The 23053-nt window shown below is 31.0% G+C and overlaps 1 protein-coding gene and 1 pseudogene across 3 annotated transcripts in view; one reads left to right on the top strand and one right to left on the bottom strand.

Moving 5' to 3' along the window:
- Positions 1–21996, bottom strand: part of LOC107629572 (scarecrow-like protein 3 pseudogene) — a 44352-nt pseudogene extending 22356 nt beyond the window's left edge. The window contains exons 1-2 of one of the 2 annotated variants that reach the window (XR_015907197.1): positions 21426–21996; positions 19477–21168 (exon numbers count right to left, since the gene is read on the bottom strand). The product of XR_015907197.1 is annotated as a scarecrow-like protein 3 pseudogene, transcript variant X1 (transcript). Of the gene's footprint in view, positions 1–19476 lie in introns of those variants that run through there. The other variant, XR_015907198.1, reaches the window with a different exon arrangement.
- Positions 15972–17063, top strand: LOC107634169 (uncharacterized). The gene is made up of 2 exons (XM_016337743.3): positions 15972–16350; positions 16930–17063. Exons 1-2 carry the CDS (start codon positions 16035–16037, stop codon positions 16953–16955), a joined length of 342 nt encoding a protein of 113 aa, XP_016193229.1. The 5' UTR covers positions 15972–16034; the 3' UTR covers positions 16956–17063.
- Positions 21997–23053: the final 1057 nt, after the last annotated feature.

Here is a 23053-nt window from a genome sequence, read left to right as displayed (position 1 = left end):
TATAGCTTTATTAAATTTATAATTAGGTCATTATATCGTTTTTTCTTTTCAATTGAATCTTTATATTGTTTTTAATTTTGTAATTAGATATTTTTGTGTCAAAAATATTAATATTAATGAAATATTCCTTCTAATAATATGTGTTCGAAGATTTAATTAGATTTTTAATTATAAATATCATTAATTTGTAAATAAATATTCTATTAACTATAATATTTTTTTATACTAACAAGAACATAATTATAAATTTAATAAAATTATAAAAATTAACCAAATAATTAAATTATTTTATTTTTAATATATATATATATATATATATATATATATATATATATATATATATATTCTTACATACACAAATACACATAAATGTATATTTTTTTATATATAATTAGTGTAAAAGGAAATTATACAGATTTCAATCATATATGAAATTGGTGTATATGCCTTTTGTTTGACCTCATTAATTATTAATATTTAGTGTTATTCAATTTTATTTGATTTAATTGTAACTAATTTGGTAAATTGAGAATCATCATCATGCTTGCTGTATACAATACTTTATTAATTAATGACAAATCTTTAAATAAAATTCAAATTCTCATAAGAATTAATCTTTTATGTGTCAAATTGAAAAATACTATACGAAATAAAAAAAAAAGGAAAATTGAGACTAAACTTTGACAAAGCATAATAGTAACAAATATTGTAAAACAGGTTAATATTGACCAAGTTATTTTTCATGATTTGTCTTCGTTAGTGTACATTGGGTTACAATTTGCAGAGTTGGTATTTTTTATTTTATTTTATTTTTTCTTTTCTTTACCTTCTTTCAGTTGCTCTTTGTTGAGCTCTCAGTAGTCAGTAGCTCATAGTTGGTTGGATGGAAAATGGAATGCCTTGTGTTTGTTGTTATTCTATTTAGTAGTATTTATTGCACCGCTATTTAGGAAACACCTCCCAATAAATATGTGTAACGTTGAAATAATATTATTGATAATAATAAATTGGTGGTATATGAACAATGCCGATCGGCAGCCATTCCAATATAATATTATAATATAGGGGAAGGAAAAAGGAGGGAATTTTGTTGTTTGAACAAGTGCTCAAGATAATCAGACTTATATTCTATTAATAATAAGGGTTGTATTTTGTAACTGCCTTTTTAACATTTTTATTTTTATCCTTTTTAATTATAGAATGAATAATAGCTTCTACTATGATTTCTTCCATAATTTTTTAAATTATATACTAAAAAGTATTATGTGCACACTAAAAAGTACTCATTATATATTTATGTTTAAATAATATATTATTTAATTTATTTTTAATATTTATATTATATTAATACAAATATTCTATACAAATGATAAATTTAGTGATTTTTTTTATGTTCATGTAGTATGGTCAAATTTATACTCCTGAATAAAATTTTCAATTTAGCTTAATTTTCTCTTTTTACTATTGTACCAAAATAAAAAAAAATTGCTCCAGCTTTTTTGTTTGTAGCCCATTTTATAAACATATCTCATGATATCTCATTTTATAATTTTTTGGATCAAGTTTTTTTTTAACTAAAAGAGTTGGTAAAATAATAAAATAAAATTTAATAAATTTAATAATGATTAATTTTTTATTTTATTGTGTTATTAATTTTTTCATTTTAAAAGATCCAAATTTAAACTCGGGCAATTTACTCATTTAAATAAACAGGTAACCAATATTACCAAATTACACATTATGCAAACTAGATACCGAAATGCATTTTTTTCTTAAATTATGTAAACCGCGACAGGGATATCGCGGTTTACAATATGAACGTAATCCGCTACAGGGATGTCGCGGATTACGTTGGCGATGAACCATCACATAAACCGCTACAGGGGTGTAGCGGTTTATGCTTTAGTGTGTACTTAGGTCATTTTTCATGGAGAATGAGTTTTTGGATGAAAGTTTAACTTTTGTATAGCGTAACATAGGTTGCTGATTTGATTTAATTGAACTTAGCCTGTGTACTCATAGAATTATCAAGAAAACTTGAACCCAAAGGGAATCATTAGTACAAAGAGAATCGATAAACAAATACAACTTCACTTAACAGTAAACACGACTAAAACAAAAGAAGAACACAAACAAGGAGAGAAAAATGCAACTTAATCCTGATGACCTAAAGACAACTATGCCTCGCACTGGGGGCGGATCCTCGCTGAAGGCAAGTCCTACAAGTGTGTCCTGTCTGTCTGTGTAACACCCTAATTACCCTAAGTCTTACCTCTAGCCATAAAGCAAATGTTACGACAATTCTAAGGCTTATATATCTTTATATATAGAAGGAGATAATATATTCTAGAAGCCCAATGAAAGATTAAGCTTAAAAACATAATTACAAAAGCGCGAAACATTCACACGAAGCTAACGCATAAGACACAAGGTATAGATGCAAAGGAATAGAATATATATATATACAGAGAGAGAGAGAGAGAGAGAGAGAGAGAGAGAGAGAGAGAGAGAGAGAGAGAGAGAGATATAAGAATATAATAATCATAAGGAACTAGTCGCAGCTTGCGGAGTTTAAGCCGACTAGTATATACAGACATACAGAGTTTTAGAGTTAAAAACAGCTTATACAACTATTCTCTCAATTAAGCCTCTAAGGTCATAAAGATAAATATACAAAGAGATGTGAGAGTAACTACAACAAAGTAAAATAGAAATAAATCAATGAGGAACCATACTCCGCTCTGTCACCATATCTGCAATCCCACCGAAGTGGATTTGTAACCTGCATCTGAAAAACGACAACAAAGTATGGAATGAGAACCGGAGATTCTCAGTATGGTAACAGTGCCCAATAATGTAAGATGTAAGGCTCTGGGATGCCATAGGCAATCCTAGAACTTCACATCGAATACGGATATTCAAGCTTAGAATAAATATAAATAAATAAAGAACTTAAACCATAAACCATAAGCAGGGTTATCTAACTTAGGGGATTTCTAACTAGAACTAGTCACACTGCTGTATCCCACAGCCTTCGCCACCCTAACCTTCGTGCGATCCCATCGTCACCACCTACCTAACCTCCTCAGCACCAGGCAAACACAATTAATGCAAACAAGTAATACACAAGTAATAATCATATATCACAATTAATTCAAGAAGCAAGTAAGCATATTATACAATTAGGCAAACTCAAGAAATCAAAGCAAACAAGCACATAAAAGATGCATATGATGAATGTCTGTCCTATTGCCTCGTGATATCACTTGTTGGTCTATAAATGCCAATCCGACACATCCTTTCGAATGTCGTCTTTCTGCCACGTCCGAGGATATAGCGCTTGTCACGCTTTTTGTTTCGAGGATATAGTGCCTGGCACACTTTTCACATCAAATAAGTCCATCCACCTCAAATCATCACCAGTAGTCATTAACATTTTTCATTTCAATCCACTTTCAATTATCAATTCTCAACATTCCAAGGATATAGTGCCTGTCACACTATCTTTCAATCATTATCATTCCAATGATATAGTGCTTGGCACACTCTCAACATTCATCAAGATCATTCATTCCTTTTTGAGTCCTCAACTCATCACATCCATCGTCAATTCATAATTTCCATTCCAAACTCATCAGTTCATCAGTTTCTCAATTCATTGTCGGTCATCACCCAGTTCACTACTCTTCCTTCTCTCTCAACCAAACTCTTTCTCAATACACCAGAAACCTAAACCTCCGTTCGCTAACTTTTCAAAGAATTACCCAATAAAATCCTCCTAGGACCTTTCCCATGTCTGATATCCGAAAATAAGCCCAAGAGTCTTAAAATGGTGTCACAGAAGCTTACAAGCTTGTTGAGAAGGTGAAATAGTTGAAAACAAAGTTTAAGTTTGAGAAACAGGGCGTGTGCGTACGCACAGGGGTGTGCGTGCGCACGCCCAAAGAGATTTTCAAAACGTGTGCATATGCATAGGGGTGTGCGTACGCACAAGTACCAAATTCTATAAATTTGTTCACTCGCACAAGGCGTGCTAGCGCCCCCAACAGACTGACCTTCCCAACTTGTGCGTGCGCACAGGTTGTAATACTCCAGTGGATATGTGCGCGCACAGGTCGTGCTAACGCTCTCACTAGCAAGCCTTTTCCTGCTTGTGCGTACGCACAAGGCTGTGTGCGCGCACAGGATTAAAATTTTACAGGGTTAGGCGTGCGCACATACCAGAAATCACAAAATTATGCAACTTTGTAGAATTTCAGATTTTGATACCAAACTTTGAATGATCATAACTTCATCTACAAAATTCTAAATTTTACAAACTTTATATCGATTCGAAGAGTTTTCAATAAAATTTAATTCTAAACCAGTTTCAACAAATTTTGAAAATCGAGGCATAAGTTATGATCAGACAAAATTCATCAAAAATCTGTTTTAACCAAAAACCTTAAAAACTTACTTTTAACAAAACCTTCACTTCAAAACCAAACTACTCACAATCCAATTAGTACCAAATTAACACAAAAGCTCATACCACTCATTCCTTAATCTCAACCATCAATAATCTCCCATTTACACTATCCCACACCATCAAAATCATTATTCTCCAACAATCAAAAATCATCACAAACAATTCTAATTCTCCTCATTCATCAATACCATTTCTACAACTCATAATCAATTATCAACAATACCAACAACTCTCAACAATATTACACATCAATAATAATCAACCAACCTTAACATAACATCAACCACAAGATTCAATATCCAAAAATCATCATCAACATACATCATCACACATCATAATCATCAATATCCTTTATTCCAAACCACCACAAACATTTTACATTAACTTATTACCTTAAATTCTCATAATCCTCATTTACCCAATTCCGACATCATACATCAACATCATCCTCATCATAATCATCACAATCATCCAAATCATCATATTTCATAATTTTCAACAATCAAAAGCATCATCAACATACATCTTAAATCTCAATATCCACTACCACAACATATTAATAATTAATATTATTTAACAACATCAACAATATTTCGCATCCAGAATCATCACAAATCATACCTCCAACACATACATTCTTCTCAATCTCATCATCATACATATATCACAAACAACCATACTTCCAATTCAATCCTATCCTGTGGGCCACTAGTCTAAGTGTCCAGAAACATTACATATTAGATAAAAAAACCGAAATCATACTTTGATCGATTCCTAAACGCACCAAACACCAAATGAAGCTACCAAACTTGATCCAAAGCCTCAACCAACTCCAACAAACACCCCAAAACTCAATCTAATATCAAACCTAAGGTTCACAAAATAACTAAACACAAGGATTTAGTGAAACATTACCTTATCCAACAAGATTAGGGGTAAAATCCAATAATTATCCGCTACTAGAGATCACCTAAACAAGCAAAACCATACAATCCACTCAAAAACCAAACCCCAAAAAATGCAGAAGTTAGGGCAGGAAACTGGAGATTGAATTTCAAGATCTTACCAGATTTTCTTAGATAGAAAGGAAGAGCTCGTCGAGAGCTTCGCGTAGCCCCAAACGGCTCATCAATCGGAGTTCCGTAGCTCAAAATATGGCTCCCAAAAGATGGAGGTGAATAGTGTCACCCACCCTCACCTCTCTTCTCTCTCAATCCGAGCTCTCTCTCATTTTGGGGGAGGAAATGAGCTGAAAAGCTCATTAAATGAGCTTATATATGTTGGGCCTTGGGCCCGATCCAACCCGTTAGCGTTTTTAGCCCGTTTGACCCACTTTGGGCCAAAACCTTTAAGATTAGTGCCCGGCTTTCAATTCCAAATTACTTTTTACCCTTTCAAAATAATAAATCACTTTTCAAAATCTTATTTTTTCCAAAATACGTGGTACTGGTCAGACTAAAGCCGGTACTGCCAGCTTAAGCGCCAGTACGCTTTTTTACAAGGACCCTTTCGAAAAAGATACATTTTTCAACACAGAAAAATTCACTGAAATCAAATTTTACTTTTATATTTTCAAATTAAAACTTCTAAATTTTAAATCAATTTCGGACACTAAAATTATTTTATTAAAACGGTTTTATGTGAAAAATTCTGGTTCTTACATTCTCCCATCCTAATAAAATTTTTACCCTCGAAAATTCGAATCACGCGATACACACACACACACACACACACACACATATATATATATCCTCCACGAAGCATTCTACAGCGTCGATGTCTCCTCTCGCCTTCCGCTGCGTCACTTTGATTATCGTCATTAAGCATCCAAAATTTTCTTTAAAACAAATACCGACTTTTGTAACATTTTTCCAAAACCTTCAAAACAAGTTCAATCTAAACAAGTTCAACGGAGCCAAAAATCATTTCTTTGTAAGTCAAATACTTGAAATCACAGTTTTCTCAAATAAAACTTTTCGATTTAAATCCGTATTCGACAAGATAATTTAGAAACTAAGTTCACAAATTGACAAAATCATAGAACTCTCTTTTCTTTTAAACCATATATTCGAGTTTCCATCTTGCGCAATAGCCAGAAGCAAAGTCCCACCATACTTTTCATACAAATGCGTTCTGTCAATGCTGACTAGTGGCTTGCAATGTTTAAAAGCCTCAACGCATGGAGGGAACGTCTAGAAAAGTCGATGAAAGTACTCAAAGACTCGTCAATCTCACCACCAACACGCACTGGAGAACACCTTCTTCACCGACTTGGCCCCAGCTAACCCTGCCTTCTGCAATATGTTCCTCTTCAGATCCGTCAAAGTATTAGTCGAACGGATAAAAATGCTCAGCGGTTCTTTATCCGGGAACTTAACACCATGCCTGTTACTTTTTTTAATTTTACCAGAACAGTGGACTAGAACCATCAAGCTTTCCTCTCTATCCATTTGTGAAAGTGTAAAAATAACTCTCTTTAAATAACTCACTCCCTATCTTGCTTGGTATTTATAGGCAAAGTTTACAAAGCATAAATCGCTACATTCCTGTACCGGTTTATGCACGTTTCACAAACACACATAAATCCCGACACCCCTGTAGCGGATTACGTTCATACTGTAAACTGCGATACCCCTACCGCGGTTTACATAGTTTAGGGAAAAAATACATTTCGGTATCCAATTTGCTTAATGTATATTCTAGTAATATTAGTTACCTGTTTATTTAAATGGATAAATTGCCCTTTAAACTCTTTAGATCAGAAAAGGAGGAAGAGAGGAGCAGAGACAAAAGGAAAAGAAGGTCGGAAGGCAAATTCAAGAAAAATAAAATATTATAAACTTGTTTAACAAAGAAACAAAGATAAAACTAAAACTATTTTATTTGTTCAGTGCATATTCATTACATCAAGATATTTTGCTATTTGAATAACAAAAATAAAACACTGACATGATTAAAAAAATAAATTTGGTTTTGCTAAATTTTAAATTTTATTTTAGAAGATAAAGTATGATCTATCATTATTTATTTTATAGGTGGGACTAAGAGAAAATATGAGAGAAAAAATATTCAATGGTGAGAGATCTCACTTTATCCTCTAAAATAAAAATTTAAAATTTAGCGGATCTAAATTAAAAAAAAAAGGCTGAATAGAAATGAGCAGCTATTAATTTATGGAGTGCTACACTTTTTTATTTATCATGTTAGATATATTTTAATGAGGTAAATACTAAATCAGTACCTGAAAGATTTTGGCGCGGACAAAATAGTACCTGACTTTTGTTATTGACAAAATAGTCCCTAAAAGATTTTAAAATTTGACAAGCGTATCCCTGAGCTCGCCAGAGCAAATATCCGGTAAGCACAATGCTGACATAGCCACCGTATTCTGGTGACATGGCAAACCATCCCCCAAACCCTAATCCCTTCCTCAAAACGCAGATTCCCCCTCCATCTCCCTCCCCATCACAGCCCCTTCCCCTCTCCCTCCCAACACACACTCTCCCCTCCCTTTCTCTCTCAATTGCAGTCCTTCCCCTACCCAATGCACACTCCCTCTCCATCACAGCCCCCTTCCCTTTCCCTTTCCATTGCAATCCCTCTCCCTAATGCACACTTTTCTTTCCCTCTACCTCCCTAATTGCAGCAGCAAAAGTAACAATAACAGCAAAAATAACACCATCAAAATCCCAAACAAAACCAACAGAAGAACCTGCACATTCAGAACCTAATCTTGCTTGTTCCTCCTTCTCTCTTTTTTCTCCTTCCTTCTCTTCTTGGAGGACTATAACAATAACAATAACAATATTTATTCACACACACACATTTACACAAATACGTAATATACATATATAAATATAAAGAGAGAAAGAGAGAAAGGTTGAGGAGCTGAGGGGATGCGACTATTTTAGATCTTGTTGAGGCTCCGATGGTGGTGGCGGTGGTCTTTGATGGTGCTCTTGCAGTTGAGGTTGTTGTTGCTGTTGTTGTTGAGATTGTTGCTGCGATGGAAAGAGAGAGCGAAGCGTGTGTTGGGGTTGTTGTTGTTGCTTGATGTTGATGTTGAGGTGATTGTTACTGTTAGTGGTGGTGTTGAGAGAGGGAGAGGGGAGTATGCTTTGGGGAGGGGGCTGTGATGGGGAGGGAGAAGGAGGGGGAATGTGCGTTGAGGAGGGAGAGGAAGGGGAGGCTGCGATGGGGAGGAAGAGGGAGGGGGTTGCGTTGGGTAGGGGGAGGGCTACGATTGGGAGGGAGATGGAGGGGGAGTCTGCGTTGGGAGGAAGGGATTAGGGTTTAGGGATGATTTGTCAGGTCACTAGAATATGGTGGCCATATCAGCATTGTACTTGCCGGAGATTTGCTTCAGCGAGCTCGAGGACACGCTTGTCAAATTTTAAAATCTTTTAGGGACTATTTTGTTAATAACAAAAGTCAAGTACTATTTTGTCAGTGCCAGAATCTTTCGAGTACCGATTTGATATTTACCTCTTTTAGATATGACACTAATCGATATTTATTTGATATGTATATCTTTTATATTCAATTGTGTCTTAATAAAAAATTATTTTTAGACACACTTAAATACTATTACGTGTTAGTATGTCAAACTTTATTCTTAATATGTATTTTTAAAATAAATTTAAAAATAATATATATTATTAACTATTAAAATAAAAAATATTTTAAATACTTTATATAATTAAAAATTTATTAAAAATAATTAAAAAAATTAATTTATAATATATATATATATATATATATATATATATATATATATATATATATATATATATATATATATATATATCGTGTCTCCGTATTTTATAAAAATTTAAAACTCGCATGTCTGTGTGTCTCGTATCCGTATATCATAGTTTTTAACGATAAATTATCTTTGAATATAGTTAAAGTAAGATTAGAGAAATATTAAAAGCCATCAAAATTTATTATTTTTAGTCATTACTTTAGTCATCAATTCAATTTATTTATTCTAGTAATTAATAATATATTTTATATTTTTAAATATTAATAACTAATTAATAATAAAAAATAATAAATTTTAATAATTTTTGTAAGGTTATTTAAGAAGATACATATATCTTAATTTTTTTAATTAGAAGTTTGAGTTAGAATCATATATATAAGAAAATTTTATGCTAAATCAAATTAGTCAACGTTTTATAATAAGAATCAAATTATTACCAAGAGAAGAAAGTGCTTATCAATTTATTGCATTGACCAGTCTCATTGCTAATACTTACTAATTCATTAGTGTTAATAACAAGAAACTTTTTTTCCGAAGATAGATATTGTTATTCTCAAATTGATCACGTAATTTCCAATTTGGAAAATAATACCTTCATTCATGGGTACAAAACTATTTATTTTGTTATTTTTTGGGCTGGCAAAACTATTTTTATTAAATTTTTTTTTTGGTGACTATATTTTTATTAAATTAGGAATAGCATTATCAATTTAAAACTTAAAAGTGATAATTTTCTTTTTGGAGATAGTGGGTTTTGGGGATCAATATTAAGAGTTTATTGTTTTCGGTCAATAGACGGAAAGAGTATTAACAAGCCTAGCATAGAAAGCTATTGGGCTTCGTAAGTTTTTTCCACAGTTTTTAAAAGGTACCAAAGAAGTACCAAAATCGAATAAAAAAAAAAAAAACCAAACCGCCATTCGAATTTTGAATATCTTGACAAAAACTTCTTCACTTTTGTTAACGACAAAATTATAGTACTATACTACTATTACTATCCAACCCTAAATTATAAACCTTAGTTTCCTAATTAATTAATGTAAAATAACTAAATTAACCTTCTCACCGGAAACCAACACCAAATCTCTCCCATCTGCTTTCTCTTATTCAAATCTCCATCATCATCTTTACAAGGTCTCTCTCTACTTGCATTCCACAAAATATTTTTGTTAGTTAAATATATTTTAATTTTGAATTTTTTAATTAGTCCAACCATGTAGTTAGTACTAACAATGATATTTTAGAGACTAATTAATTTGTTAGCAAAAGAATTCTTTGGAGATTGGTATTTCAAATATATTTTTTTTCGGTTAACAAGAAAAAAAACACACACTAAATATAAAAAGAGATGTTAGGCTTTTTGACCAATGAAAAACAGGTTAAAATCCGAAAAAAAAAAAAAGAGAGGTTGAGATAGATGCCGAAACATGTCTTGATCTTATTACAATTTTAAGGGTCTTAATTTTATAACTTCATAATATCTTAGCACGCAAAAAAAAAAAAAAAAGAGAGAGAGAGAGAATGAAATTCGAACTTTTTTTTCATGTTGCAATAATTAAAAGACAACCATCACATTACTATACTATATAGTTAATAAAAATCCTGGGGGCAAAGAAGAGATGCACAAATGAAGAATAGGCAAATGATAGATTAATTAAAAAAAAAAAAAAAGACTGAGGTGATGAAGGTGGAAGACAAAGAGAAATTGGGTGAATTGTGAATGAGTAAATATGTTTGTTTATACTAGTTCTGATCATAAAATGTATTTATTGAAAATTAGTATTTTTACCAGTAATAATATCACGAAAATATAAATATTTTAAGATTATATTAATTTTATTATGACATTATAGAGTATGATATAAAAAATTTATAAAATTAAATTACTTTTACAAAAAGGTCACAGGGGATAAAAGCGCCGGCTAAAAAAACTAAAGTCTCCGTAAATAAAAAAAATTAAATAATAAGATTTTTAGTTATTATTTTAATGTGAAAGAGTTTAATTTTTTACTAATAATTAATTTTAACATTTATTATTTAAAATTTAAAAGAATTTAATGTGTATACTTTTACATTTGATTAGATGTTAAGTCTATTACACAAATAAAAATAATTAATTTTTATGCTTACTATTTAAAAATAATATTTTTTCTTCCTATATATATAAAAAATATAATTAGATAATTATCATAAAAAATTTATATTGATAGTTATAAAATTAACTTAAAATTAACTTTTTTTAAACAATCAAATCTTGATACTAACTTTTAATCACAACATTAATATTATCTCCAAATTACATGTAGTAAATATTTGAATAAAGAGAAGTGAAGATATAGATTAGAAAGATAAGCAGTAAAAATTTACAATTAAATAAAAAATAATATTTTTAATTTGAATTATATTATTTTGTTAATTTTATTTTTTATAGAACAGAAAAGTAGAGAAAAATAGAGAACAAAAGAAACAAGAGAAAAAGATAAATAAGAAGAATGAGAGAGAATTTATTTTAATTGTAATGAAAAAATATCTAATAACATATTTTAGTTTGCCGAATTACTAATATAAAATATAAATTATAAATTATATATATAGTGAAAAGGGTAGATAGAAATAGAAAAAGGGAGAGAAGTGGATAAGAGAATATAGGAAGGAAGTTTATTAATTAATTTTGGAAGAAAATATTTCCTCTCAAGTTTAATAAGAGAGTGTCATGTGACACATTTTGGTTATTAAATTAGTTAGTAATATATAATATAATTATATTATATTTTAACTTTAACTTTAATATTTTAATTTTAATTTAATTTAAATATAATTAGAGAATGTTATGTTGTAACACCCTGCCACACTAAGCTTTACGCTTAAGTCGTAAAACAGAGGTGGTGTGGTATTACGACCTTTAAAATAAAATGAGTACATATAATAGCAGAAGAATTATAATATGCTAGGAGCCTTGAAGAATAGAGGAAACAAAAATCGCGAAATAAAAGCGCAACGCTCAAGGAACGAGTTAACTTGCGTGCTAAGAAAACCATAACTATTAAACATAAGATAACAGAAGTGGGAATAGAGTGCCAAAGATACAAAATAACAAGCTTCTAACTCAGCCTGCGAAGTCAAGACTGGCCGGAGAATATTTACACATATATACATACATATCCAAAACCCAAAAGTACATATACACAATCTTGCCTCTCCATAAACCTCTAAGAGGATAAAAAAGAATAAGTCATGCGGAGAGAAAGCTAAGTACATATATATACATCATAGCATAACAAAATATCCCAATAACCACTCCGCTTCAAGAGTCCAGACGCCTAACGAGATGCCTCTCGACCTGCATCTGAAAAACAACAACATAGTATGGAATGAGAACCGGGGGTTCTCAGTATGGTAAAGGTGCCACACACATAATATATAAGGTCCTGGAAATGTCAGAGGCAATCCTAGAACACCGACACTCAGATTATAGAGTTTAAAGTATTAAACAGAAGTCATAAAAGGTGGTTTTCTAAGAACATTTAAACCTAACTTAACTTAACCTTAAAATCTAAGTCTCATACTGCCATTCCTCCATACCTCCAATTTCATCATGCATTTTCACAAACAAATAAACAGATAAAAGCAAGCACAGGAAGGTTACAATTACTGCAGGTAACAAATACACATTTAACATGGCAAGAACATATAGGCACACCCAATTAATGTACAAGCAAGTAATTCAAGTAATATGCAGATGATGCATGCCTGTCCTATGGCTGATGAGGCTCATCTATCGGTTATCCAGCCAACCCAACAAGTTTGAATTGTACTTAGACTGTCCCCCGACGTGCATCCCCTTGAGTCTATGCATAGCTTTATCTCAAATAATCAATATTGCTCAATGGGGGTAACATTCCCGGGAATTTATATAGTGCCCGGTCACACTTACGTCGTAGGGTCAACAGAGTATCGAATTTTCTACCTGGTACACGTGGTGGCAAGCCACGGCACTTAATCCAGGGAATCTCGTATCTCAAATCATTCAAATTCATAAGCCATATAAATAATTCAATTATAATTCATCAACATCCATATCATTTTCAATTGCATCTCATTCATCATTATACGTCAATCATATTCAATCCTTATCCTTCATTATCACACATTTCACTCCGTCTATCAATAGTTCCAATTCAGAACATAATCCATGCTTTTCTAAATGAATCAAACTTAAAACATGCTCATTTTCTTAATAACTCAAAATCAAACCATATAACCTTTGAATCTAAATCTTTTTAAATAATCATATAAAAAAAATCTCTAATCTCTAATTTCTATAAAATTTCGCCAGCATCTCCTCTAAAACTCGGACTTTACCACCCTGTTCGGGTCCAAACCTGCATTCTTTTCAATTCAACATTCCCTTCCTCATTATCATAACAATCTCCACAAAAAATCTACCTCACATCAACAATTAAACTCATACAATATTCAAATCCAACAACCAAATATATATTCATCGACAAATTACTAAACATTAAACATACACCTGCATTCCAACTTATCATATGGTCATCTAGCCTAAGTTTTCACAGAACATTATATATTAAATGCAAGAAACCTAAACCATACCTTAGCCGATTCCCAAGTATTATTCCAAGAAAATTTTCCTAAAAGAACACAGCCCTCAAAACCTCAACTAATCCGCTTCCTCCAAGTTCCAGTATTCACAATTTCAAGCTCTAATTATTTATTTTCAACCTAATACACATTCATAACACATATATACCCAATTTAATACTCAAAACTCAAATTTAATGAAATTAAAATAAAATTATCGTATCCTCACCTTACCCAAGCTTCATATAAGCAAGAGTGAATGTTTTTCTCAAGCTAATTAGATCCTAAAACATCAAAAATCAAAGAAATTCAACCTTCCCATTAAAAATTCGAAAATTGGGAGAAAAGAGGGCTGAGAGTGATTAAACAAGTTACCAGTAAAATTATTCCAGTAGAAATGTATAGCTCGACACGATGGACACGTGGCCGCAAACGGTGCACACGTGGCCGCAAACGGTGCGGCAATCGGAGCTCGGACGGAGAAGTTACGGGGGTTAAAAGGTTACCGTAAGGGTTCGGGAGTATTTTCTTCTCCCTGTGGCTTTTCACGCTGCAGCTGGTGAAATGAAGAAGAAGGGGCTTTCGAGCTCATTTAAAGTGTGGGTCCGGTTGGACCGACAGCCCGGTTTGGGCCTGGTTCAACCGGTTCGGCCTGTTTAGTCTAATTTTGGACTGTTTTTTTTTAAATTTGTGTCAAAATTCTCGTTTCGATGAGCTCTATCCTAATTTAATATAATATTCACATTTCTAATCCTCTTTATTAAAAACTAATTATCTACTAATTTAACCGGGGTTTACATATGTTATATATTTTGATGGTTAAATTTATAATTAGTCTTTAATAATAATATATAAGAAAGATCGAGTGAGTGAAAAAATAAGAGAGATAGAGAAAGAGAGAGGAAGAAGAAAAGAACTTTTTAATTTTGAAAAAAAAAATGATTTTAATTGTAATGAAAAAATAATATATCATATATTTTAATTGTAAAATTAGTAATAGATTTAATAAATAATATGACTTGACTTTGTAGTAAATTAAATATACAATTTTGACTTCTATTTTCTTTTACTGTTTAAAATTTATTCTAACCATAAACGATGTAGAATATCATTTTTTTTATTTATTGTTGAAACTTTAAAATGGACTACAAAGATTATCTGAGTATATGTTTTTGAGTATGGATAAAAATATATTTACATCTCCTTGTCTTTTTTATTGTTTTAAACGACTGAAAAATTAAAATGAATACGTTTTTTTAATCTAAAAATAAAGGAAAATACAAGAGGGTTACTGGGTTAGTAAATTTTGTTGTCACTACCATTCTTTATCATCCAATTATTACCACAAAAATTTTCATATTATATTTTTCTAGTTATGTTTGTTTTTTTTTTAACAAAAAAAGGATGGATGGGTGTTTGTTATGTTTGGTTTTAGCCGCCTAAAAGCATAATTAGCGGGTAAACTATACGCCGTTTAATTCAAAGTGCAAAGCAATGTTAATGCACTTGCAAATACTACTTTACATCATAATAAAAAATGCCAACTGAACACGTCATCATAATTTTTTTAGATGAGACTTGATTCTACTTCTGTCCAATCTTTGTAACTTTGAATGTTCTTGTTGTCCTGCCGTACATAGAAACGACCGTTACATATAAATTTGATTTGGTAAAAATTTTTAAAAAGATGTTTGTGTTGTATTTTTGAAAAGCATCAATTCTTTATTTTGCGTTTAATAAATAAAAAAATTTATGTACTCGTACTTATATTTTCAAAAAATAAATATACTTTTAAAGGTATTTAAGATAAAATTTTTTAAATATAATTTTATTTATTAATTAATATCTAAATTTAATTTTTAAGTTAAAAAAATTTCTGTTGTTATTCTCTTAAAATATGTCTTTACAATACAACAGATAAGTTCTAAATTGTGTTACATAGTATATCTGAATAAGTAAAGATATTGTAAATTGTAATTGTCCATGGTTAATAATTATGCACAAGTGGACAAAAACAAAACATTGCAACAACAGATACAATTTATGCAAAGAAATCTCTTCCTTCCCCCTTCCCATTCCCTATATAAACCACACCAAACCTTGCATTTTATAGCAAATTAAAGCTACAATTTTTTTGTTTCAAATACATACAACATATCAAAACACACACACACACACACATTTATATATAAAAACATGAGAAATATTAGCACGTTGTTGAGCTTAGCAACCATAGTGGTTGCATGTTCCATAATATATAACACAGAAAAGGTTTCAGGTCAATGTGGAGGGAGTGTTCCAGCACTTATATCAGAATGTGGACAATATGTGCAGAAATCAGGGCCAAAAGTTCCACCATCAGCAGAGTGTTGTTCTGAGTTGTTAAAGCTTGATGTTCCATGTGCATGTAATTTTGTTACCAAAGATGTTGTCAACCTTATTAGTGTTCCTAAGGCTCTCTTTATTGCACACTATTGTGGCATGAAATTAACACCTGGAATGCAATGTGGAGGTAAATATAGGAAAATTTTTGGATATTCCAATAATATTGGTATTTTAGTATTTTTAGCTGTTAATTATAAAATATATATAATTTACTTCAACAGTTAAAATTATTGGAACACCACCACATCAAAAAAAGTAATTACCTTTTACATTGACCATTTAAATGATTATACAAAAACACGGATGTGGTTAGATGAAATTTTAGTGCATAAAAATTAAACTTTTTCTAAAATACTTGAAATTCTTCTTAATTAATACATATAATAGTAACATGAAAAACTAATTAGGACATATTTGGTAACTACTATATCTTAACATAGAAATATATATATATATATATATATATATATATATATATTTTATTTGTGTCTTTATTTTTTATTTTATTTTTATGCTTATCTTTATTTATACCAAAGGATAATTATTCAATTTTTTGGTGCAAGACATATAGGAATAACTAATTTTATTTTAAAATAGAGAAATTTTCTCTGATCTTTTATCTAATACTACTATGACAAAGATTTATTAGATTATGAGTTTAATTTTTATATATGTTCTAATACTTTCGATATCATTATTGTTTCAGCCATTAAGATACCACCCAACTACTAAAAGGTCATGAAGATATGAAGAGCCTATCACTTAGCTTGAACTGCCATGTGGATAATAAACAATAAAGTATCTTCTGGTTGTAAATTGGCAGTAATAATGATCTTCTTATTACTTAATTAGCAAAAAGTGTTCTTCTATGTTGGCGAAGAACAAGAACAATGTTTGAATAAAAGCATCCATTAAAACATGATATTTATCTTGGTATAAATTGATACATGCAAGTTCATGCATGATACATTAATATCATTAATTAGGTGTCTTTTTTCATCGACTAATTTTTTTTATATGAAAAAAACATTGGTGTTTTTATTAGAAATTGGATTATTATGTATAATTAAAGTGGGTGAATTTTGTAGGTAAGACGTCAACACGTGTCAACATCTTAGCCAACACGTGAGAAGACGTGTTGAATATTTTCACAATATTATAATATACTCTAAATGTTAATATTCAACCAAAACACCGTTTCCACTTTCATATTAAAAATAATTTCTATTTTCCATCCTTATGCTATGTTCAAACGAAGATTTTCTACTAAAGAAAATGTTGACAACAGAATCACATGGTTTATGATCATTTTAGATTGGCTTTTAAAAAAGTATTTATTTTTTTTAAAATATGTTTTTTATAGACAAAAATTATTTTATATTTGGATAGACTTTTTTAAAAAGAGTTTTCAAATATTAAAAACGTCTTTTACTTTTACTTTTTTTAAAAGTAAGGTATTGTTAACTTTTAAAAAAAGTAAAGAATTTTTTTTAATAAAAGTAATTTTTAAAAAGGACGTATAGTATATATTCAAATAAGTTTTAAATTGAATAAAAGTATTTTATTAAAAAAAGTACTTTTTTTTCACTAAGAAAAACGAATCTAAACTAGTACTTAGTCTTAAAGTATACGAAAGTATAGTGTTTATATCTTGACCCACTACTTAAACTAAGCTCAAAATAAATAAAGTTCAATCAAACAGATATCGGCTAGATCGATACCTACTTGACCTGCACGATGATGTTATACAAGCCATATTTGCCCCAATCAGTGACTAACTCCTCCTATCTTTTCTACTTATCTAGAAAGGAAACCTAAATAACTTCCTTAACAAAAGAAAACAGTTATGTACCATCAAAGATAAAATTACTCTAAAAGGTGATTATCGATTTTACATCTTTATAAATATCTTGACACTCTCAGATACTTTAAACCTAATCTAATAAAAATCTGCTTAAAATCTTTGCTAATTTTAGTATTGGAGTCCTTGCAGGTACCACCCTACACCTTTTCACGAAAAATTCTGACCGCGACACCTTGATACCAATAAACGTCGAATGCTACTTCAAAAGAAGTTTAGATCTCATGTTCAGACCCCAAAGCAATTCAATTTTAGGTAATCTTCAGAACTGATAGGTTCAACTATTTTGTATAAAGTAATTATTTATATAAAGACATTTTTAAGCAAAAATAATAATTAAGATGTGAATACGTAATATATTAAGTAGTTTTTATGTAAAAATTCTAATAATACTTTTCTCGTAATATTTTTTTTTAGTTTGGTTTTAGCCGGCTAAGAGCATAACTGGTTGGATGTATTTCGTTTAATTCAAAGTTCAAAGCATTGATCCGATCTATAATACAATTCAACTAGGTATAATAATTGTTACGTTTGTATTCTTGAAAGTTTTAAAATATTTGTTTCCTTTATAAAATTTAAATATATATTTTTTAATTTACTGATAATTATAATATAATTTAAATATATAATTTTTCTCTTCTTGTTCTTTATATTATTTTTTGTAATAATTATTGTTGTAAATCCGAAAACATAGAAACATGCAAGTACACAATTCGTTATCAATTTTTCATTAAAATATATATGTATGTATATAATTTTATTACGAATGAAATCGGCAAGTAACATTTCAATGGAAAACCTTAGCAAATGCTCCTTCCTTTAAACTAGCGTTCTTGGTTCAATCTCCAATTAAGGAAAAAAATGTTATTAAAACTTTAAAGAATCATACTAATAAAATCCCAAATACTCCATCAAGATTGTTTCCAATTGAGAGATGCTTGCAGTACAATGGAGAAAAAAAAAACTTTAATTGTTCCAGCCAAAATAAATTTCTTTCTAACTCCAAATGATGATAGAAATTATGGTGTGACTTGGTTTCCTCAATACACACCAATGGTGAGCATTGAAGTCATATTGATATTATAATGGAAACATGACATATAACAATTTTTGAGATAGTCAATAACTCAATATGATCAAAACAGCAAAAAGCTAAAAAAAAGTGCATATAATGGAAGTAATGAACCACCAAATATGTGTGGAGCACAAAACAAAGTACAATGCATCCAATTTGAGGCAATAATTATTCATGATTTGATCCAAGTCCACTAAGAAGTCAACTTGCTATATTTGCTGAAAAGAGAACTAACAGGTAAAATATTTGAGAATTTGAAAAACCAACTTGCATTAAACAAGGAAATAATTAAAACAAGTCCATGCTCAACTTACATAAACTACAGAACAGAACTTTATTTCATCCTTTTAATAGTCATCACTCATTATCAGATTGGCAAAACACTTTAATATAAACTAAAAAGGCAAAAGAAAAGTAAAAAAAAAAAAAAAACTAAAGATATAACTCTCATGCAGTTAGTTGTTTTTATGTGAAGTTGATATTCGAAAACCATTAAATGATTGAACAGATTTGACTAATCAACTTCACATGAAGACAACTGACAAAGACTATACTATCGATACTTCTTCCTTATTTTTTCCCTTTTCCTGGATTGTGTATTACTTCCTAGATCTCCAAGCTGATACTGAAAACAAGGGCCTATCTTGCCAACCAATTAATACACAACCATTTTCCTCTCTCATTCTATAACCGTCACAACTATAGCTCTGCAAGAACCTCTTTGCTTGCAGCGTACCAAAATAGCTTAAGGGCATGTTAACAAATCCAGCCAAATAAAATCTGTGGATCCACTTATCCAGCCTCTCGTGCCTTTCCCTTCGTTCCAATCCCTCGCACGCGACAATGTTCTTGATTTCCTCACCGAAAAGCATCTTCTCAAGCCTTAATCTCTCCAATGATGTCCTTGGCAGAGTGCACTCCAAGCAATCAAATAGTGCAGCATAAGAGTATAGAGCTTCTAGTAGCCTGTCCATAAGAGTCAAACCATTGTGATTGGAGTCCTGTTCGGTTACAACCATAACCTTTGGTGATAATCCGCATAATGCATTAAGAAAGCTCTCCGTATGCTTTGAATTTGAAGTAGTTAACGATGCTGGAGACGATGAGGATGAGTCAGGACTAGGCGTATTCTCAGGCAAATCACTGGATGAGCTTTGGAACATAGGCTGTTTTCTTTTCCGGTGAATTGCATTTGAGGTTCTAGCTAATTGAGGATTTCTTCTCTGTGCAGCTTCGTTGTCCCATGCCAAAAGTGAATGCAATTGGAGCATGGAAGTTATAGCGAGTGCCTCCCCACTTTTCACGCGAAATTTTTCAAAATCTAAGCTCTCTAATTTGCTGACTACAGGGTTAAACTGGAATGGAATATCCAACTTCTCTGCTTCTTCAACCAGTCTATAAGCTATTTGGTCTAGAATCTCTTTCTTTTGATGAACACCAGTGATTCTCAAATGAGGTGGACCTTCGGGACGTTTACTCAGAATTTGGAGGAGTGCAAGCCACTGAGCAGATTCAATAGCATTAAGATCAATTATATGAATCATTTTTTCGCCTTTCATCGCCTCAATGATAGCTTGATTTGTCAGAACAAATGCTATCTTCATAAAAGGAAAAATTTCATAAAAAAGCTTTCGAGTGAGAACTTCTTCAGAAACCATGACCATTCTAGTAGAGTTGAGGGCTCTATGGAGCCCGGGCCATGCCTTAAGTATCCGATCAGCAAGTGCTTCGGTAAAATAGGCCGCGATCCGCTGCATAGTATCGCCCTCTGGAGAGGCAAGCATGGAACTTTGCCCAAGTAAAACATTTGCAGTTTCAATATTACCAGCAGCTACATGATTTCCACAAGTGAGAAGCAAATGGATTAAGCACAAACCCCTTTCCTCAGATCTCAGTTCCTTAGGCATGGGGTGTGGAGATCCCAAGCTAGGTGAAAGTGACATGGTTGAAACGGATTGCAGGGGTGAGGAAGTTACAGAAGATGAACCTTCTTCTTGCATAGTAAATACCTTGTAGCAAAGAACATACCAGTAACAACAGTATAAGGAATTTGGAGATAATGAAATGGCAATGAATAAAAACTTGATTAAAAAATAATCAAACTTTAGGCTTGAATAATAAATGCGACCAGCTTCAAAGACCTAGCAAATGCATTATGATTATTATGACACAAAAACACACATATTAAAATCACAACTAGTGCATCTCGCATGAGAAGAATAGGATGAGACAAGAACAAAGCAACAAAGAGAAAAAAACATAAAACCTTTTGATTCTTATTCTTAAGAACCTGCCAGGGAACCCCAAATTCAGAATCTTGATCAGAAGCTTAAAGGTGAAGTCTTCTTAGCTCAGAAACTAATGAGTAAATCGTTTTCTCCGTACCCAATTCAGCACAAAATATATAAGAGAGAATTCCGAGAACGCGGAAGCAGTTGCGAGAAGAAGACGAAGAACCCTCACCAAAAACCATGTTAGTGGTGTCAGCAAAACAGAAGAAGCCAAAGTAACAATCAAACCAAACGCTTATCCTTTGTGGGTTTTGAAATTGAGAAATAGTAGAGACGAAACTCCGCAAAAAAACAAAACTTGCCTCTTCGAACTCTCTAAGAACACCAACCAGAAGGGTTGTTGTGTTGTTACTTGTTGCTATGGATTGTCGTATCCATAGGGGAAGGGGTAAATTTCGAAATTAGGAATTTTTGGCGTTAAGCCGGTGGCTTGAAGGTTAGTTCTTCTTCTTCGTGGATACAACAACGTTGTCAGACAAGCGTGAAGGCCACCACCTTTTTATCTTTTACTGTTTTGATTATGTCCTAAACACCACTTAGTGGAGTATGAAATTTGTTAGGAGGCTACGGTTTAATTTTGATATGTTGATGGAGTGTTTTTGTAGTCAATTAGTCAATTTTACAATTGTTTAATTATATTTGTTATTTTAATGATTATTCAAAAATAACATATTATGTTATATAGAAAAAATCAATCATTACATATTTGTATATAAATATATATTATTAATTTATTTTAAATATATATTTTATATTTTAATATATATTTTATATTGATAATTAATTTAGTGATTAATTTTTTATATGCACATAATATAGATGATTATTATTATGAGATTGATTTTCAGTAAGTGTGTAAGTCATAATATTTGTATCCATATTATTGGCTATTAAATCTTTTGATATTGACTCTGATACTAATTAAAAGTTTTTAATAGCTTAGAGAAAGAGATTAAATTTATGACATCTTTTAAATTTGAACATTTTAAGATTATGCAAGCGCTAATTTTATTTTGTCTCTTGACTATTGATCAGTAATAAAATAAACACATTACTTTTGAATACACTTTGTTGCTGTAATGTCTGCCAGATTAATTATGTAGGAGAAAATTTTATTTTGTCTTATATCAAATGATTTAAACAGAGCAGAGAAGAATAACGGATACAGTCAAATATCCTAGTTCAACCACTATGTATAATGTGGTGAAATTTTCACTATCTTTTTCAAATATTATAAACACCAATTCCTAATAATTATTCTATCAGGGACAAACCAAACTTCTACCAAAACTTGATTTGGCTAGGTTCATTCTTAGACTTTTAACCACTGAATACTCACCCAACTTAACAAGAAAATCTTCTCAAGATCGTGAATATAGAACAGAAATACATACAAAATAGATTGAAATAATTTTCTGGCTTTTCTCCATGATAATTCTCTTTGCCTTTTTTCTTAATTACTTTTACTTATACCTCTCAAATTTGTCTTTTGTTTTATTGATTTAAATAAAAAAAAGATAAAACTGAAAAATAAAAAATTCAATGTAAAACTATAAAAGAGAAGAATGTATAGCTAAAAAGCTATGAATATTTAAACTGTGTA

This window comes from Arachis ipaensis, chromosome B3 (assembly GCF_059453495.1).
Source record: "Arachis ipaensis isolate K30076 ecotype BB chromosome B3, ASM5945349v1, whole genome shotgun sequence".
Classification (NCBI taxonomy): domain Eukaryota; kingdom Viridiplantae; phylum Streptophyta; class Magnoliopsida; order Fabales; family Fabaceae; genus Arachis; species Arachis ipaensis.
Note: the sequence above shows the minus strand (reverse complement) of the source record. Positions and strands in the feature narration are given on the sequence as shown.

Bases quoted from the DNA above. Each gene is read 5' to 3' on its own strand.
- LOC107634169 (XM_016337743.3), top strand. From the start codon at position 16,035: ATGAGAAATATTAGCACGTTGTTGAGCTTAGCAACCATAGTGGTTGCA. The intron at 16,351-16,929 runs GTAAATATAGGA...TTATTGTTTCAG, and splicing joins ACCTGGAATGCAATGTGGAG to CCATTAAGATACCACCCAAC.